The following is an 18,376-nucleotide window of genomic DNA, read 5'->3' as shown; positions in this document are numbered from 1 at the left end:
AGGGTTCCTGGGGGCTCTGTAAAGCCTGCACTGGCTGTCCCCTCACAGTTCTCATGCCCCCTCCGTGTCCCCACCACCACCACCTAACCAAGAATCACTGTTGTAGAGAACCAGCGTCACTGATGGGAGTGTGTTGTAGTCTTCAGTTTGTCTCAGGATTTAAAACAAAAAACAGGTGAGAACCTCTGCTTTAGACTTTGGAACAGGCAATGCTTCCTTGGAGAACAGAACTCCTCCCTCTCCAGCTGATGACTTCAAATTGCGTACTGTCCACCGTGTAGAGAAATCCAGTCCTCTCTAGGACGATCACCATTTTTAGTCATTTGTTGAACCTATCCAGAACTAACGGGCTAGTACTTGAAATTACAGGTTTGATAAGGCTTAACCACATTAGATACAGTTTCTGCTTTAATGGAACCATAACTTTAGAGACCAGATGCCTTTGGTTTTTATAGCTCCTGCATAAGATTTCCTCAGGAGTTACTATTTTTGGTGAAATTAGAGTCCTGGACTAAGACACTTAATACCTGAATTTCTAGGTTAACTTTGACTGATTCTGGAATTCCTGTGCTAAAGTGTGGGAGAGTCAAAAGTGCTGGGAGCTTTTTAGAATAGAAGTTCACAGTTTCATTTTTCCCCAGAGGTATCCTGATTCTCTGTAGTGCGGAGCTAGTCTAGGGACCCCAAAAGCAGTATTCTCGTCACCTTCAGGGGTGAAATAACTGTAGGCCAGATCGTCCAACTGTGTTGTGTCGGAGGCTGGCATTCTACCAGGAAATGATACTGTCATCTCTCCAATCCTCCTGAGCTATCACTGGGCTTAAATATAAATCCTCAAGACTAGGGTCTTGATTTACCATCACTTAGGAATGACTAGAGAGGATGAGAACTGTTTCGTTGTCCTCGGGTGTCTGTTCCTTGATTGACGCTCCAGAATAGCCCAGTAAGGGATCACCAGCGCCTCACACACCTTGCCACCATTGTCCTCTGATGACGGGCAGAGGCTAGAGGGTCACTCTCTGCTGTAGTTCCTTCTGCTCGGTTTTTCTTTTCCTGCTCTGTAACCACAAAGAGGCCCCATTTTCTCCCCGGGGTGGGGCCCTCCAGAGCTTTACAAATCACGTCCTCCTGTGGTCTCCTTCATAGCTTCACTGGTTATATGACCAGAGTTCAGCGCTCCTATTAATATCCACGCCCCCATAGGTTTTTTATTAGCTGCAGGCACTTTTCAGTCAGATTTCCAGAGACTTAGTAATTGTTCTTTGGTTTCTGTCTCCTTTTGTGCACATGGTTTCTCCTCTCCCGACCAAGAACATTTTGTTCTAGACACACTAATTGACTTGCTCTTCTCGGAATATGTTTTATCCTTCTCTGTCACCACGAACGCATGCTTTTTTCTCTGCTGTGTATGACCTTTCCACCTTCAGAAGCCCTGCCCTTTCTTGAAGGCGGAGCTCAGTCTTACTTGCAGCTTGGTCTTTTCCATCCCCAAACAGTGAGTCTGACATTCAGGCAGGAAGTACTTATGGCCACATACTAGGCATTGTGCCCAGAGTTGGGGACATAGAGATAAGGAAGGCCCAGTACATGCCATCTGAAAACTCCCTAGTGACACAGACACATCTAAATAAGTGACTACAACACAGTAGGCTAGGTGCTAGAAGATAGAGCTTTGTGTAAGAACAGAGGTGGCACTAAGGGGAAAGTGACCATCTCTGAGCGGGAGAGACAGGAGAGCTTCACGGATGAGAGAGGCTGAGACACGGGCTTCTAAAGAATAACTAGAACTACACCAAGTGGTTTGGGGGATGGTTTAGTCAAGGCAGAAGATACCACGTGGAGAGGCCCAGAGGTGCACGGCAGCCTGCAGCTTTTCACAGAATTATAGGCACTTAGTTTGTATTGAGTATGGGGTGTGAGTGTTTGGACATGAGATGAGGCTAGAGACAGGCAGAACCAGCCCTCTGGCAGACATTGGGCAGACACTTCAGCTTTGTGCCCTAGGTGGTGCGGGCCCATTAAGATAAGACCTCTAGGTTGGAGAGTAACATGATTAGATTTGCATTTGGAATAGATGGTCCCTGTGGACTTCGGAGGGAACAAGATGGGAAACTGGCTAGAAGTGGGGGAGGAGAGGGGTAGGTTTGCCAGCCGAAGGCTGTTGCAGTGATCCCTGAGAGATGCGAGGAGAAAGGCCTGGATGAAAGTAGTGGTGTTCCAGATGGAGAAGGTGGGAGTGTGTACCGGCTCTGGGCAGAGAGGGCAGGGGAGGGACTCCAGGTTTAGATTGCAGGCGGTTGGGTGGATCGGTGACATCAGTAGCCAGGGGAGGGTTACAAGGAGAAGAGGAGGAGTTCCACGTTGGAAACGTGGAGTGGGAGGTGCCTGTGGATGTGCAGGTGGAGGTCGCCAGTCGGCATCTTGGATCTGAAGGATGAGGGGGTGAGCTGCAGGTGCACGCTTGCATGTCACCAGGGCCCTACGGACCCATGACACCTCCTCCTTCCACCTGTCTCCACACGCCAGGACGCAGTGCTCTGCACTGGATTAGTCCTGCACGCGTCTATCTCCGCTCATAGGTCCCAAGGGCCAGAGGGTAGAAATCCTCTCTTCCCATCTTTGTGTCCTCCCCAGTTAGTTCTTCACAAAAGTGGGCTCTCAGTCAGTCTGTGGACTGGAATTGATCCCCTTCCCCAAGTGCATGTTTGAGAACCTTTGTGCAATTTGTCCCTGCAGCAACCCAACATCAAACAGAAGTTCGTGGCCCTCCTGAAGCGGTTTAAAGTTTCAGATGAGGTACGACCCCTTAATCCCGAGGTTGATGGTGAGTAGATTTCCCTGAGTTTCACCCTCGTTCCTGGGGTACACTCTTTTGCCATGGAGAGTCAAGATTCCAGGACCCCCAAGGAGAGGGTAGCCAAAGAAGGGCTCTGAGCTACTTGGAAAGAGAAAGAAAGGCTTCATGTAGTACCCGAGGCTTCCCAGTGTTTGAAGACGGGCAGCAGGTTAGACCCAGCCACTGGTTAGCACCCCACTCTGCTCTGGGCTCTCAGTAACAAGAGAAGTTGTCATCATTGGCAAACTTCTCCCCCCAAGGGCAGTGTCATGAGCAACAGCCTCTGAGGTGGGAGTGTCCTCAGTGCTCGGCCCTTGAGTAACCACGGATTGGCCATGAGCGGAGAAGCAGTTTCTTCCCTGGGCTCGGGCAGGCCGGGTGCCAGTTTTCACAGGCTTCTCTTCTCAGTGGACCGAAAAAAGGATGAAGGTGAAAATTGTTGAGACAGAGATTTCTTTGTCCTGTGGACTTACGGAGGAGGGTAGAACTAGCCCGCACGGGGTCACGGGCTTCTGGGTTTTCTTGTGCCCGTTCTTTGTGAGAGTTATGTTAGCACTTCCAGTGTTCTTCCCGATGTCAGGTCCGCAGTGTGGAGTGTGAGGGAGGGACTGAAGGGGGCCAGTGGCCTCCCCACATCCTGGCTCTCAGGACTGGATCACAACAAGGACATCAAGACTGTCCCAATGAGTGTGATGCTGTGGCATGTCCCTTAAGGGGGACCAGTTAGGAAGGCCAGTTGGTACCTGTCCAGGAGGAAGGAGTTGCAGGCCTGCCATAACTATTAACAGGAGTTACCCTAAACTCAAAGCGTTTTTCCCCGCAGGTGGGCTTTGGGCTGGAACACGTGTCACGGGAGCAGATCCGAGAGGTGGAAGAGGACCTGGATGAACTGTATGATAGTCTGGAGATGTACAACCCCAGCGACAGTGGCCCTGAAATGGAGGAGACCGAGAGCATCCTTAGCACTCCAAAGCCCAAGCTCAAGTGAGGCCCGCCCTCCTCTAGCAAACTGTCCCACACCTCTCCTTCCCGGACCCCCCCCTCCCTTCCCCCCATTACCAGGGAATCTTGCTTCTTCATTCCTCTGGAACCTCCGGCTGTCTGGATAAAGAGCATGGTTTTGCCGCTAACTGACGAGTCCTGACAGGACTCTTCCTGAAGTCCTTCGGTCCAGGTCCCTACTTGTCCAGCCTCTGCCCTGTCCTTTCTCTCCCCGGTGTCCTTGAAGCCCAAGTCATTGATCTTTCTTGAACACCAGCTCTACCCAGCTCTCCAGTAGCAGCTGTTCTGGGCCCTGGTGGCACTGACCCTCGCTGTGCTTCTTCGCCGCAGGCCTTTCTTTGAGGGAATGTCGCAGTCCAGCTCACAGACGGAGATTGGCAGCCTCAACAGCAAGGGCAGCCTCGGCAAAGACACCACCAGCCCTGTGAGCAAGACCAATGGCTATGGGGTAGGGCGAGGGACCTGGGGGGCGGGGGGCTTAACACTGGGCCCTCTGCTCGTGGCTCCTTGTGTGACCTCAGAAGAGCGATGTCATCTTGTTTCAACCTCGGTCGTCCTCATCTCAGTCCTAGCTGAGAGCTTAGTTCTTAGGGCATTGCTGTGGCCGGTCACGTGTTCTTTTTGGTCTGTTCCCGCCATGGCTTGGAGCCTCCAAACCTCTCCCTCAGCATCTGTCGCATGGTAGCTGGCAGTATGGCATCCGGCCAGTGGTAAGCGGTTCTGCATTCCAGGCTGAGGAAAGAACAGGTGTAGCCCACAGTCCTGTTCAGGAGACTGAACATAACGTAGGTTTCTTCATAGAGGGGCAGTTCTCTCAAAGAATACAGAACTTAGTGAGCAGGTTTCCATTTTGCCTGGTGAGCCAGAGGAGAAAGAAGCTGTCTCCTGGAGCACCCAAGCCCGTTGGGCAGGTTCTCCCGCGGTGGATGAGAGACAGGAGCCTCAGGCCTGGGCATCTGCTCTGCCTCCCATTTACGACTAAAGGCAAGAAGCCGTGCATGATTTTAGTGCAGCTTATAGTTTGCTGTTGGAAGCCCAGTGTCTTTTCTTAGATCAAAGAAATGTAATCCTTTTAAGTCCTCCTATTCTTGCTGCTTTAACAAAGGGAATACAAAACTCACCCTGCAAATAGGTATTAATTGTGGGGAAGGGGCTGAATGAAGTGTGTGAGGCGCTCCATCCCCTGTGTCTGTGGAAGGGCTGCCACCTGTCCCAAGTGTCTGCAAACCGTCAGGCAGCTCCTGGCTGCCTTACTGCCTGCTGCCACCAGGTGGGGCTGTCTTCCACCTAATCCCTCTGGGCTGAAGGCACCACAGGCACAGTCTGGGCCTAAAACGGTGGCACCAGGTGGCGTTAGTGAGGAAACATGGGCTGCAAAAGTGCAGCCCACCCAGCGAATCCCGCCAGACAAATCTCAGGCCTGCCAACTGCAGACCCTGCAACCTCAGCAGGTTTCCAGCCCAGGTTCATGTGATCTGGAGCTGAGGAGGCCTCTTCCCCATTTATCTTCAGGATGGGCTTGGAGCGGCTCTCTCTCCCCGGGCTGCTGAATGGCCCTGCTGAATCGTCACTGTCCCTGTGGACAGATCCAGCCACTAGAACCAGATTGCATTTAAATATGAATGTATAAGGGATGAGTCTTCTAGGGAGGAACCTCAGACCTGGCCGAGTGAGGACTGTTTCTCGGGGTCCTAGGAATGCAGAACAGAACTGTACTGTAACAAAAGGCAATTAAACGATTAACGGAGCTAGTGGCCCTAAAGCACTAGCATGACCTAACGTACGGTGAGCGAACGCTAAATAAATGCTAGGGAGTGTTCGTATTAAATCAGCAAGAGAAACTCTTACACTGATGAAGATGTTTCTGGGTTGATGGAATTTGTCTCTAGGTTTTACTTTAGTCTCAGTTACATGGCTTACAGAATTTAAAGAGAAAAACCTCCTTCATGCTCTGAGCCTCATGTGCCTTATTTATAAGGTAAAGCCGCTGGCAGAGGAGCCAAGTTTGCTCAGAAGTCAATTGAGTATCAGTCTTCACCATGCGATGGTCTAAGGGTCCCTGCTTAGGCCGAGCATTTGTTTTGGGTTGAGAGCATGGGCTCTGGAGTCACACTTCGGAGTTGGACTCTTGACTCATTATTCCCCGGACTGTGTGCTCGGGGGCAGTTACCAAGCCTTCGTTTCCACGTTTACAAATCATGTAGTTTTAGAAAGCACATGCTTACAAGGCCATGTCAAGATACAATGAGGAACTAAACCTCTAGCGTGGTGCTTGGTTGATGGACGGACGGACTGACTGCACGGGCAGCACGTAAGCTGCTGTTGCTGTTATTATTATAGTCCCTTAGCACCATTTCAGTGCAGACTCCAGAAACAGATAAAATCTGGATGTCTTTTTAGTGAGTCCTTCAAATTCTGGCTCCCTTGGCCAGATTTCAGACTTGCTTTGCTGATTCTCTGTGATATTTCTATTTTGAAAAACCCCATATGTCTTGATGTGGGTGTGGAACTTTGAAATCCTTTAGTATGAAAGGCACTTTGGGAAGGAGCTCCAGGGCGAGGCTGTTACTCAGAGAACTGCTAACTGTACTAGGGACAAAGTCCTGAGGTGGTGCATGCACGGCGGGCACACACGCGCTGCCTAACACTTAATCTCCTGGATCTCCTACCACTGTTACTTACTTTTCCTAATCTTCCGGCTTGTTCCCCAAATTTCAGAGGATTTAGTTTGTCACTAGAACCAGAAGGAGTTTCTGCGGATACAGCCTGTTACAGTTGTTGAGTGTTCCTAGGACTTGAGCACAAAGCAACACCATGTGATCCTCCAGGCTGGTCACGGTGGGCCTGACAGTCCTCAGGTGCAGCCTTTCAGCCAGGACTGCCTGCTGCCCACAGTTGCTGTTTCCATACCACTGTAATAATGGTGCCAGAGACTCTTACCTCTTATAAATGATAGCCGAAAATGATCCCCCCTGTGCGCATGCGCTCATACACACAGACACACACACACACACACACACACACACGAGCGTGTGCGCTCTCTGCAGCCAGCATCGCCCCACAGGCACAGTGCTACAGACTGCTGGCATCTGCCTCCAGCGCCACACAATTAGACAGACACGGCTACTGCACTGCAGGTGTCCCAGGTTCCTGCCGTGAGGACAGCCCTGAGTATTTATAGGAGCAGGACTAGAGACTTGGAGAAGCGGAGTTTGCTCTGAGTGGGGTTGTCGGGAACCTCCAGAAGAGTCAGTATGTGGCCGACAGGCACCCTCCGACCCCATCCCAGTTAAAGATCTCGTCAGCTCGTGCAGCTTTGCCGTGGAAACTTGCCATAGCTGCCAGAGACTTGACTGCAGGACATGCTGCTTTGAAAGCTTCCAGCTCAGTGGTGGTACCGCCCCAATTCATTTGTCATACCGAGATGATCCAGAATGGGGTGAAATCCTCTTCAGTCTTAAGTCCGACCAGGACTTCCCCGTGATTCCAGACTCTGTTAACATTGGTTATTCATGTAGACAGTGTGTAAATGAACTAGCTGTGCGGTCTGGAGGCAGCCTGTTGGGTGTGGTTCTGAGCCAAACCATCTCAATCTGGGCTCCAAGGTCCGGTTCAAGTGTGTTGGGTTAAGCTTGTACAGGTGTTAGAGCAGCAGTTCTCAACCAGGGATGACTTTTTCCTCCCAAAGAGCATTGGCAATGACGGCAGGCGTTGTGGGCTGTCACAGCGAGAGGTGGGGTAGGGATATGGGTCTGCTACTGGCATCTAACAGGTAGAGGCCAGGGATGCTGCCAAACATCCTGCAGCGCACAGGACGCCCCCCACACACAGCAGTGAAGGATCTGGCCCCACATGTCGATAGTGCTGAGATGGAGAAGCCCTGCTTGAGAGTATGACACAGGGACCTACTTTTGTGATCCTTGTGCATTAGTTTGCCAAGTGACCCCTTGAACTTATTAGCCTGATAGTTCTCAGTGCTGTTTAATTTACTCAGAGGAAGGACTTTGAGGAATTCGGAGGAAGTGGGATATCCGTGATCTTTTCTGACTTCCTGGTTCCCCACAAGAACCAAAGAGATTCACTGAGGCCAGTACCATCCCTGTATCTACCCTCAGCTGCTCATGACTTTGACGTTGGTATCAGCACAGCCAGAAGCAACGTTAGCAAATAAGAAACATCTGAGTATGTATCTGTATTTGCAAAATAAATTTTTAATATTTGTGAGAAATGCTAGTAAGAGTTGGGGACAAGGGGAGAATTAATTCACACTTAAATTGCTTAACATTGAGATTTTTGCTTAGTATATTCTGTTTGAGGGTTCTCTAGATGTTTCTACCAAGCAAAAAGCATTAGGCTACCATGGATGTCTTTAGTCTCAAAATCAAAGACCTGAACTGTAAGATCCCTTCTTCTCAGCAACTTCTGACAAGCAGAAGAGGCCCCAAATGTCCTTCCTGGGCAAAGGGCTTTACCGAATCCATAGCAAAGCCCTGTAACCTTGGAGCTTCTCTTCCCTAGTGACATCTGTCAGAATGTCTGGGTTCTGCATCTCACTGTGTTAGTGATTTAATGATTATAAAAATAACTGACCCCTCTGATGCTTCATTTTCACAAAAATAACCTCCTTATAAAATGAAAATCCCAAAGATTGTATTAGGTCTTCAGATTAAGTGAAAGTATCTTTAAGTTTTTTAGGGACCTAGAAAACAAGTTAATGGTAGTTATTTGGATTGGTGATGACTGATTATTATAATTTTTGCAGATGGAATTGGCTGCTCTAGAAAAAGTCAAATCTGCTTGGATTAAAAATCAAGATGACAGCTTGACTGAAACAGACACTCTGGTATGTATGGTTCGGTCTCCTGCTCTAGCTGTTTAAAGTAATTTTTGTACTTTTAGAAATAAAGACAAAAACCCTCAGGACCATCCTGGAAATTTTGCCACATTTGCGGACTTGTGCATGTCCTGTGTTCTTTCTCCTAAAATTCTTACCCATGGAATGTACCTACCCTGGTTATTCCCCAAATTAGCAAACCAGAAATGTCCCCATTCTGCCCTTTGATTAGAGCTGATCAAATGCTCATTTGGATAATTTCTCACTATCTGTCACCCTCCTTTACTTCTGAGAGATGATGACCAGTATCTGCACCTAAAAAACCATTCTTTCGTCCCTTGTTGCTCTTACAATGGCCAAACAGCTACAACAGTAAATCTCTGAGGGATTACTGGTCAGCTCCTTCCTCTAAGAGATGCTGGAACCGCCCAGGAGAGCAGGCCAAGCCCTAGTGCCAGGGAGTGAACTGGCTGGGATGTACGATTTAATTCCATTGAGTTCTATATACATATACTGTGCACTAAAGATGCAAAGATGAGAACACAAGGTCTCTGCCATCAAGATGGCACCCTCCAGGAGGAAAGCTAACCTATGCACACCCCATATAGTGGCACAGGAAGGGATGGCGCGATTCCAACTGCAGGGAGGACTTCTGAGCTGAGATTGGAGGGCGGGAGGGAGGCAGCAGAGAACGTTACTGAATACCCTCTGGGGTGTGCTATGCATCAGCCTCACAGTGAGACCTGGTAGTTGAGTGGAATCCAAGAAAATTATTTTAGGCTTGTGTTTCCTATATATAATAATGCTGCATTAAAGCTCTGGTGCATGACCAAACCTTAGGCTTGGTTCAAGAGTGATTAAAAACTTACTGTACAGCTTGCGCTTTGTAGTTCTCTGGTAATCTGAGTAACCCAGCTGTCACTCTTGGCCCACTTTGGTCCATACTGCACAGTGGGCGTTTCAAAATGAAATTCAGTCATGTTACTTCCTGATTAGAACTCTCTCCTTCCCACCTAGAAAAGCTGGATTGTCAGTTCAGGTGTGTGTGTTGCAAATGTTCATAAATGTAGAAGACAGACTGCATAGTGTGTTTCCCCGAAAATAAGACCTAGCCGGACAGTCAGCTCTAATGCATCTTTTGGAACAAAACTAATATAAGACCCAGTATTGCATTATATTATATTATACCCGGTATTATACTATATTATATTACATTATATTATACTGGGTCTTATCGTATATTATATTATGTAAGACCTGGTTTTATATTATAGTAAAATAAGACCAGGTCTTATATTAATTTTTGCTCCAAAAGACGCATTAGAGCTGATTGTCCGGCTAGGTCTGATGTTTGGGGAAACATGGTAGCAAGAGACAGTGCTCAGCAAAGTGGGTACACTCAATTCAATTAAACAGTAACAGTGTCCTCGCCGAGTGAGGTGGGAGCTATAGGAAAAGAGAGGGAATGACTGTTCTCAGGACGGTGACGGGCCCTGGCGGGACTCCACCAGGCTCCTGGTGGCGCTGAGTGAGCAGTAACGCTCGCTTCTTCCTTTCCTCCATGGCAGGAGATCACTGACCAGGACATGTTTGGAGATGGGAGCACAAGTCTGGTTGTGCCAGAGAAAGTCAAAACTCCCATGAAGTCCAGTAAGATGGATCTCCAAGGCTCTGCCTCGCCCAGGTACTGCGGACAGGAAGAAACTCCAAAAACGGAAGTGGGGAGAGGAGGGGCGGGTAGAATGAAGGAAGCCGGCAGATGGTACGAGGCTGCGACCAGACTTAGCAGAGACTTGGGCCCTGGGAAGAGTGGGCTGGCCGTCTTGGGGTCAGAGGGGCTGTCTCACCACCTCCTTCGCACATGTCTGGCAGCAAAATGGATGGGGTGCACACACCCCGGCAGAAGCGCAGCACGCCCCTGAAGGAGCGGCAACTCTCCAAGCCCTTGAGCGAGAGGACCAACAGCTCCGACAGTGAGCGGTCCCCCGATCTGGGCCACAGCACACAGGTACTTCTGAGCATGCCTGGACCTCCGTGTGTGTTTGGCCGTCTTCCTTGGGCAGGTAGTTAGGTGAGAGGAGAGGAGGACCACTGTGAAGTGCTCTAGTGACAGGCTTGAAAGCAGACCTAAATAGAAAAGTCTAGCATGCTTGTTATTTACTACTAGTGTGCAGTTGGCTTTGGGCCTGATTTGTGGGCAGCGGGGGAGAAAGAAATGCCAGCATTGTCCCAGCCTGCCATCAGCCCCAAGTGGCAGTTCACACCTTCTGGTTTGTTCTGCCCCCTCTGCCTCCATCCTCCATTAATCTGGAGATTGTGTGGTGACTGAGTGGTTATAGAGGACGGCAGCCCTCAGAGTCACTGACATCAGCCACCTTAGTGCTGCTGTGACCCCATTAGTCTGATTTCATCAACAGTAGTAAAATATTTGATTGAAAGACCTAAGGCAGTGGGTTGGAACAGAAGCACAAAAGAAACTGGACTTCGGGGACCGTGTTTTCTTTTTCAAGGCCAGTGGTACCAGGGGTTAGGGGAAGGGCTTTCTCTGAACTGACACACCTCACACAGCTGCTGTTCTTCTAGAGTTAACAGCAAGCCTGTTCATTTACCTGATAAATATTAGATGATGGGAGGAAAGTTTGTGTCAGTGTGGCTTCCTGAGTTTGACGCTATTACCTAGGTGGAAATGAACCGGAGACTAGAATAGCCCAGTGCCCGGGGCGAGGCATTGTCCTTCTTGTTAATCACCGTTCCTGGAATGCCTTCCTGCCTTGTGACAGCAGGGCCTCCCCACAGCGCCTTCCAATCTCATTAGTTCTCTCCCCATTGCCCTCATTTTCTTTGGTTCCTGTGAGCACCCGCTCGCCTCCCCTTTCCCTCCCTCCAACCCTCCTGGTCCTTGCATGCTGCCTCTCCACTGCCCCTGCCTCATTATCCTTCCTGGGATGTGTCTCCAGACCTGTGTCTGCCCACCCTGTCAGGACGCCTGCCCGGTGTGGGGTGTGTTCTCCCAGGACCCTCTCTGCTTATCCTTCGTCCTCCCGCTTTCCATTTTGGCCCGGCCAGTGGGATACTGGGTCTCCTCCCCAAATTCCCACTGTCTCTCCGAATGCCCTTGCTCCGGGAATTCTCTAGCTACTAGACCCCCAGCCCCACCCTCGAGCTCCTTGGGGACTGCCTAACATGTACTTTTTTGTCCCTGCAGATTCCAAGAAAGGTGGTATACGACCAGCTGAATCAGATCCTGGTGTCGGATGCGGCCCTCCCCGAAAATGTCATCCTTGTGAACACCACTGACTGGCAGGGCCAGGTGAGGCGCGACAGGCCGCAGGCTGGGGAGGAGAGAGAGGAAAACCATTCGCTCTATCAGGCCCCTCCTGCCCTGAATGAAGCCCACAGCCTGGCTCTAGTCCCAGTTCTGTCATTTTCCAGCCTGTGGGATCTTAAGTCACTGACTTTCTCGACCTCAATTTCTTCATCTGTAAAAAAGCAACAGTATCAGCTGCCCTACCTCCCTTCCGGGGTGAGGATGTGTGTCAGGCAGTGTCATGGAAGGTAGGTACCTTGAGAAGTGGAGTGCTATAAAAGCCAGCAGCTGCCTGTGGTTTCCATGACAGTAGCTCAGAAGGGGCAGCGCAACCCCCACCTGCTCCCACTCACCGCTGTCCCCCCAGTTGGACCCTGGTGCCAGAGTCCCTCTTCTGCACCGTGGGCTGCAGAGGCGATGTGAGAATCGAAAAGTTCCTCAGCCTTCCTGCATTTCCCAGGTAGCACGGCTCTGAGGGGTCTCGCCCCACCTTCTCCTCACTGACAGCTGGAAACCTGAACTTCTTTGCCCACCTGTGGTCTGAGGACAGCGGAAGGACCCTGCAGCTTGCTCTGGGCCCTGCCTGCCTTTGTGGCGCCCATGGGGGAGCAGTGTCCCTGCCTCATGGCCTCACCTCTGTCCCCCCTTTCCTCGCTGCCCCCAGTATGTGGCGGAGCTGCTCCAGGACCAGCGGAAGCCTGTCGTGTGCACCTGCTCCACCGTGGAGGTCCAGGCCGTGCTGTCCGCCCTGCTCACCCGCATCCAGCGCTAGTAAGGGCTCTGCCTCTCTCCTGCCTTTGGGGTTCCTTTGACCTCGTCCTCCCACCCTGACTTCCAAGCGGTCACAGGACGTCCTGGCCTCAGCAGACCAAGGGTCCGTGGTCAGTGCATGGTCGGACGGTGGCAGGCTGTGGTGCCCTGATGTCGCTGCTGGCCCCAGACGATCAGGGTGTGAGAAATGCCACCTCCCTGCCTCCCGGCCTGACTCCTTCCTCATCCTCTTCTTACACCCATGATGACAAAGGCCAGGCAGAGAGGACCCAGGGTTTCACAAAGGCCTTTTATTGCCGTTCCTCTGCTGTACCGTGCCACTTGGCACCCAGAGTCAGGGCTTCCGCTCCCAGGCCCTCCCTGAGGGGCGGGGGGACTGCGGGCGCCCAGGCTCACGCCCGCCACGCGCCCTGCGCGGCGCTGCAGAGCTGTCTCCCCGTCAGCCTCGGCCACTCCTGTCTCCCTCCTCTGCAGTGAGCCGCCTTCTCTCCTCACACGAGAGCAGGGGGGTTTATTGCCTCTCTCTCTGGTATTTATGAGCTTGCTTGTCCCCTGTGCGTTGCTGAGATCCAGTCAAGCCTGAGACTGGGGCCTTCCTCTGAGCCGTCGTCACTGTCCCCTTGCTCCCCAGCTGCAACTGCAACTCCTCCATGCCGAGGCCAGTGAAGGTGGCGGCGCTGGGCGGCCAGGCGTACCTGAGCTCCATCCTCCGGTTCTTCGTCAAGTCGCTGGCCAGCAAGACCTCCGACTGGCTTGGCTACATGCGCTTCCTCATCATCCCCCTGGGTGAGGACGCGTGGGTCCCAGTCCTAACGCGGAGCGGGGGAGGGGGGTCCTCAGGAGGGGCTGCCACTCCATCCCCTAACCGCTCACCTTCTCTGGTTTTCACCTACCAGGTTCTCACCCTGTGGCCAAATACTTGGGCTCAGTCGACAGTAGATACAGCAGCACCTTCCTTGATCCTGGCTGGAGAGAACTGTTCAGTCGCTCGGAGCCCCCAGTGTCAGGTAATGACCCCTTAGAAAGGATGGAGACGCCATGTGTTCGTGGAGCTGGTCCTGGCCGGCGGAGGGGCCTGGGGGAGCGTGATGCTCGTGCTCCCTGGGCCTCCAATTCCCAGCCCCTTCTGTGTTCACGCTGTCAGGGTTTTGGAGGAGGAGGCCCGGGAAGCAGCCCTTCCTTCCACTCTGGGTGCTTTCGGTCTCCGCTGTTGGCTCTGCTCCTGTCCACCTAGAGATAAGGATCGCCCTGAGTGGGGCCGGGGAGGACACCCTTGGTTGTACGACCTAATACAGAAGCAGAGACTAGTTCCTAAGGGATCTTTTGATGACGAATAACACTACACCGGCCATGTCCTCCTGAAATACAGCGTTCATGGCGGGGGTTGGAGCGGGGCTGAGCGCTGGTAAGTGCTTCCTCACTCCTTGAAGGAAGTGACGGGCTCAGATTGGTGGACGGGGGGGTCCCCCCAGGTTCTGAGGTTGGTGTGAGCAAGAACAGAGGCCGGGGCGTGGGTAGCCCGGGAATGCGCAGGGCTGTGAGGAACTGCCAAAGATGATTGACAGGGACAGCGCTTTGGTTCATGATGCACAGATTCAAAACCAACAGCTCTTTCAAGCCCTCTCTCTGCCTCCACTCATAAGTCTCCCAGGGGTCTCAAGAAAGGGGCTCTCTGAGCCGGTTGTCGGGTTTGCCTGCTGAACCCAATCAGCTGGCACTTCCTGGCTTTTCTATAGAGCAACTGGACGTGGTGGGACGCGTGATGCAGTACGTAAATGGGGCGGGCGTGACACACCAGCTTCCTGTGGCCGAAGCCATGCTGACCTGCAGGCATAAGTTGTGAGTTTGACTTGGGGGGATTTCTTAAAACTGGGTCAGTCTGGAGTGTTCTTTGCTTTTCCACATTTTCCTTCTTACCCTATTTCCCTGTGTGGAAACCCAGGAGAATGTGGGAGACAGAGAAAGGCAGTACTTCTACTGCCTCCCATCAAGGCCCTCCCACCCTTGCCCTGGGCCTCCACACCCGCCTGGGCGCCCTCAGTACAGAGAAGCCCATCCCGGGGGCTGGGGTTCAGACGTGGGAGCCGGGGGTGCACTGTGCAGAATCCGGTCTTTTGCCTCTATTTTGTGGCTCCTCGTGCCACCCCGAAATGTGATGGAAAGATGATGTTTAGTGTTAGGACTCCCTTAAAGCCACAAAAAACATGAAAAGCTTATGTTCCCAGCTGTCCACATGGCCTCACCTACTGACTGTAACGCTTTCCTGTCTCTTCAACAGCCCTGATGAAGACTCGTATCAGAAGTTTATCCCCTTCATTGGCGTGAGTACTGACCCCCTGTTCACTGTGCCTCAGCCATTCTCCCTACCTGCCTATCCTCGCCGCACACGCACACGCATAAAAGATTCATCTAGACAGTGGTTCTCATCTGGAGGCGAGTCTTCCCCAGGGGACATCTGGCAATGTCTGGAGACACTTTTGGTTGTCACAGCTGGGAGTGGGGGTGCTACTGGCATCTAGTGGGTAGAGACCAGAGAAGCTGCTAAACATCCTGCCATGTGCAGGATGCCCGCCCCCCACTCCCCCCAAGAAGAATCCGGCGCCAAATGTTATGGTGGAGAAATGCTGAGCGAGGACATATACTGTTCCCTTCAGTGTCCTCCTTTCCCAAATCATGGCCCATCCCCACGTCATCACTGGTTTCTCCTATCTGTTACACCAGGCCTTGAACCTGTGCCTTGGCCTTGGGAGTGATGTCCAGAGCACAGCTTCTGCAGGCTCCAGGGAAAAGAAAGCTCCTCAGAAATAATGATAGGTGACAGTCTGGAGATAAATGCGAGAAATAGGTTGTTTCTGTCTTTAGGGGCAGATAGACCACTGAGAATAAGGGTCTTTTCTTTCCCTTTTTATTCAGTCAAGGGAGAATCACTATACTAGTGGATTTGGAAACTGAAGAGGACACCTTATGGGTATCTTTGGTGTCAGGTGGTACTGGTCTTTGTTTCATTTGGCGGTAGCTGGGCCACAAGACAGACAAACCAAGAGAGGAAGCCCTAAGGGAGAAGATCTGACTCCCTGCCTGGGCCAGACCACACCACAGAAGTTTGGCTGAAACTCAGATTTCCATGTATGAGATGATCAAATTGTCCTTCCATATCAGCTAGCTTGAATCTTTTTCTATAATCTCCTTGAGGACCCTTCCCAGCTCCCAGGGGGCAGGGTATGTGCAGGGGAGGGGTCCGGCGCCTTGTCCCAGATTCTGGATGTCTTGAGTGATCTTGAGAGATGCCCGAGCCTGGGGAAATTCACTTGCCCCTTCTCTTGTGTACCTTGCAAAGCCTCCTGGGAGGTCTGGCTTGTCCAGTCATTTCCCGTTAGCCACTAGGGCTTCTCCCATAGCCGTGTTGGGTGCCCCAGACTGTGGCCTGTAGCCTGGGTGGGGGTCTGACTCGTATCGTCATAGAGCTGTGGATTGCTGCCCACTCTGGCCTCACAGCTAAGACAGAGACATAAAAAATTTTAAGTTCAATAAACAAAGGAGCTTGCAGCCTCATGCAATGTTAGGGGAGCAAGGAGAGTCGTATCCAGGAAGCTCAGAGTGTTAGTGTGTTACTTTCTGGGATCTAAAATAGGATGCGGAGAAAATTTGGGACAAATTTCAGTGAATAGGAGCATTGTGTTCTGAGCAGCCAGCCTTGAGGAGACCATCTGCGCATGCTCTCCATTTCACACCAGTCCCCAGGGTCCACCTTCCGTGACCTCCCAGCTCTGCCTTGCCTCTGCCGGGTGATGGGCCTAGGTCCTGTCAGTTCACCTGTCGCTTCAAGCCACAGCTGTGACATTCAGTCTCTCTAGCTGTGCTCTTTGCTGGCCACTGGAGGGCACCCTCTATCCTTCCCAGAATTCCCTATGAGGCATCTAAAATTCTTTGGAATCAACACCACTACCTTGGGGGGTGGTCGTGTGCCTGGGACCCCTCCTGACTGGTATCCCTCCAGATTCCAGGAAGTCTGGAAAAGAGGGAGCAGGTATCAGCACGGCTCCATGTCCCCTTGGCTTGGTGCAACAAGCAGGCATGCGGAAAGCTCCTCCCAGTACCCTCATACCCCCTGGCTTTCTCAGTGTTCTTCATTTCTCTCTCTGACATGGGAAGATGGCCTCCTAGCCTTGAGATCTTAGAAGACAGGAGATCAGGCTATGGAAATGTTTCCTGCCTTCCAGATGGCCTCATCTGTATCCCTAGGGAAGAGCCACAAGGTCTCTTGTGCCCCATCTCATTTTTTGGAACTGGGTTTTTTCACGTCTCTTAAAGATCTGGACTGCTCTGGATTCGCAAAGAATTTAAAAGCCTCCACTCAGATAATGGGTCGTAATGGCCCTTGTCCCCCAGCTATCTGCTTCCGGTTGGATCGGAACATGTGCAGCTTTGATGAGAGGATCTAATACGGTGTCAATTCTTTTCCTTCCAGGTGGTGAAGGTGGGTCTGGTTGAAGACTCTCCTTCTGCTACAGGTGAGACTTCTGCTACAGGCTTCCTATGGGGCCCCTCTGGAGGGAGGGTGGTGCCTTCCTGGCCTCCTCTCCAGTCCAGCAGGACAGAAGGTGAAGACTTTGGGTGTCCTAGGTTAATTCTGAGTTTGAGCAGGAAAACTGTGGGCACCCTCACTGCCCAGGTGAAGCGGTGGGCAGGCATCTAAGGCTCAGAGAAGTACAGGCTGCCACTGAGACAGGCACGGGCACTTGTGCTCCTTGTCACCAGTGGGTCAGGAGTGGCTTCCTCTGGCCAACCGTGTTTGTCCTCTGACAGGCGATGGGGACGACTCACCGGTGGTCAGCCTTACTGTGCCCTCCACATCACCGCCCTCCAGCTCGGGCCTGAGTCGGGATGCCACTGCCACCCCTCCTTCCTCCCCGTCCATGAGCAGTGCCCTTGCTGTTGTGGGGTAAGGCTCTCACTGCCCGTCTGTCCATCAGGGCCCAGGGCCTGCCTGACTTCCCGTTGTCTGCAGCAGCACGAGGCAGTGACAGCACACTGAGTTTAGAGGGTAGGACGGTGATGAGAACACTGGAGTGAGAATTCAAAGACTTACATCACTAGCCCGGCAAGTCATCGAACAGCTCTGTCGGCCATGTCTGTCTCTCAGAGGTGTGGCCCTTGGTAGCCTGTAAAGTGATGTGTGCATGTCTTGTGGGGCTGCCCAGCGTGGTAGAAAGTGTGGACGGGGGAGTCAGACACACGTGGGTTAGAGCTGTGGTTCTGTTACTGTCAGTGACACTAGTGAAAGCACAGAAAGGGAGACTTTATCCAAGGCGGGGACTATAGCGTCAGGTGTAGAGACCACTGTGATGGGATTTTGCAGTGGGGGAGAGAGACGGGGCTCAACTCCAAATACAGCACAAACAAATGGGGGTTTCTAGCTAAGGAGCAGTGTGGGGTTAGTCGCTGGAAAATTACTGAGAGGAAATGGGGAATAGGGGATCCTGGCTAAACTGAGGCAGGCCAGGGTACCAGACATCCTGGGAATGGGGGGTGAGAAACCTGAGCAGATATCCAGGGTGATCAGATATGGGGGGGAGGTTCTTGCTAAAACTGGATTGACGAGGAAGTGCACAGCTGGGCCTGGAGA

The 18,376-nt window shown here is 51.9% G+C and overlaps 1 protein-coding gene across 2 annotated transcripts in view; it reads left to right on the top strand.

Annotated features, from left to right (window-relative positions):
- Positions 1-18,376, top strand: part of PACS1 (phosphofurin acidic cluster sorting protein 1) — a 116,217-nt gene that overhangs the window by 93,561 nt on the left and 4,280 nt on the right. The window contains exons 8-21 of one of the 2 annotated variants that reach the window (XM_033120439.1): positions 2,737-2,796; positions 3,660-3,820; positions 4,169-4,286; positions 8,601-8,681; positions 10,241-10,356; positions 10,545-10,680; positions 11,878-11,982; positions 12,644-12,750; positions 13,382-13,536; positions 13,647-13,757; positions 14,487-14,589; positions 15,029-15,071; positions 17,219-17,261; positions 17,557-17,692. In XM_033120439.1, coding sequence (XP_032976330.1) covers positions 2,737-2,796; positions 3,660-3,820; positions 4,169-4,286; positions 8,601-8,681; positions 10,241-10,356; positions 10,545-10,680; positions 11,878-11,982; positions 12,644-12,750; positions 13,382-13,536; positions 13,647-13,757; positions 14,487-14,589; positions 15,029-15,071; positions 17,219-17,261; positions 17,557-17,692 — 1,475 coding nt within the window. The remainder of the gene's footprint in view (positions 1-2,736; positions 2,797-3,659; positions 3,821-4,168; positions 4,287-8,600; positions 8,682-10,240; positions 10,357-10,544; positions 10,681-11,877; positions 11,983-12,643; positions 12,751-13,381; positions 13,537-13,646; positions 13,758-14,486; positions 14,590-15,028; positions 15,072-17,218; positions 17,262-17,556; positions 17,693-18,376) is intronic. The other variant, XM_033120440.1, reaches the window with a different exon arrangement.

Source organism: Rhinolophus ferrumequinum, chromosome 11 (genome assembly GCF_004115265.2).
Source record: "Rhinolophus ferrumequinum isolate MPI-CBG mRhiFer1 chromosome 11, mRhiFer1_v1.p, whole genome shotgun sequence".
NCBI lineage: Eukaryota > Metazoa > Chordata > Mammalia > Chiroptera > Rhinolophidae > Rhinolophus > Rhinolophus ferrumequinum.
Note: the sequence above shows the minus strand (reverse complement) of the source record. Positions and strands in the feature narration are given on the sequence as shown.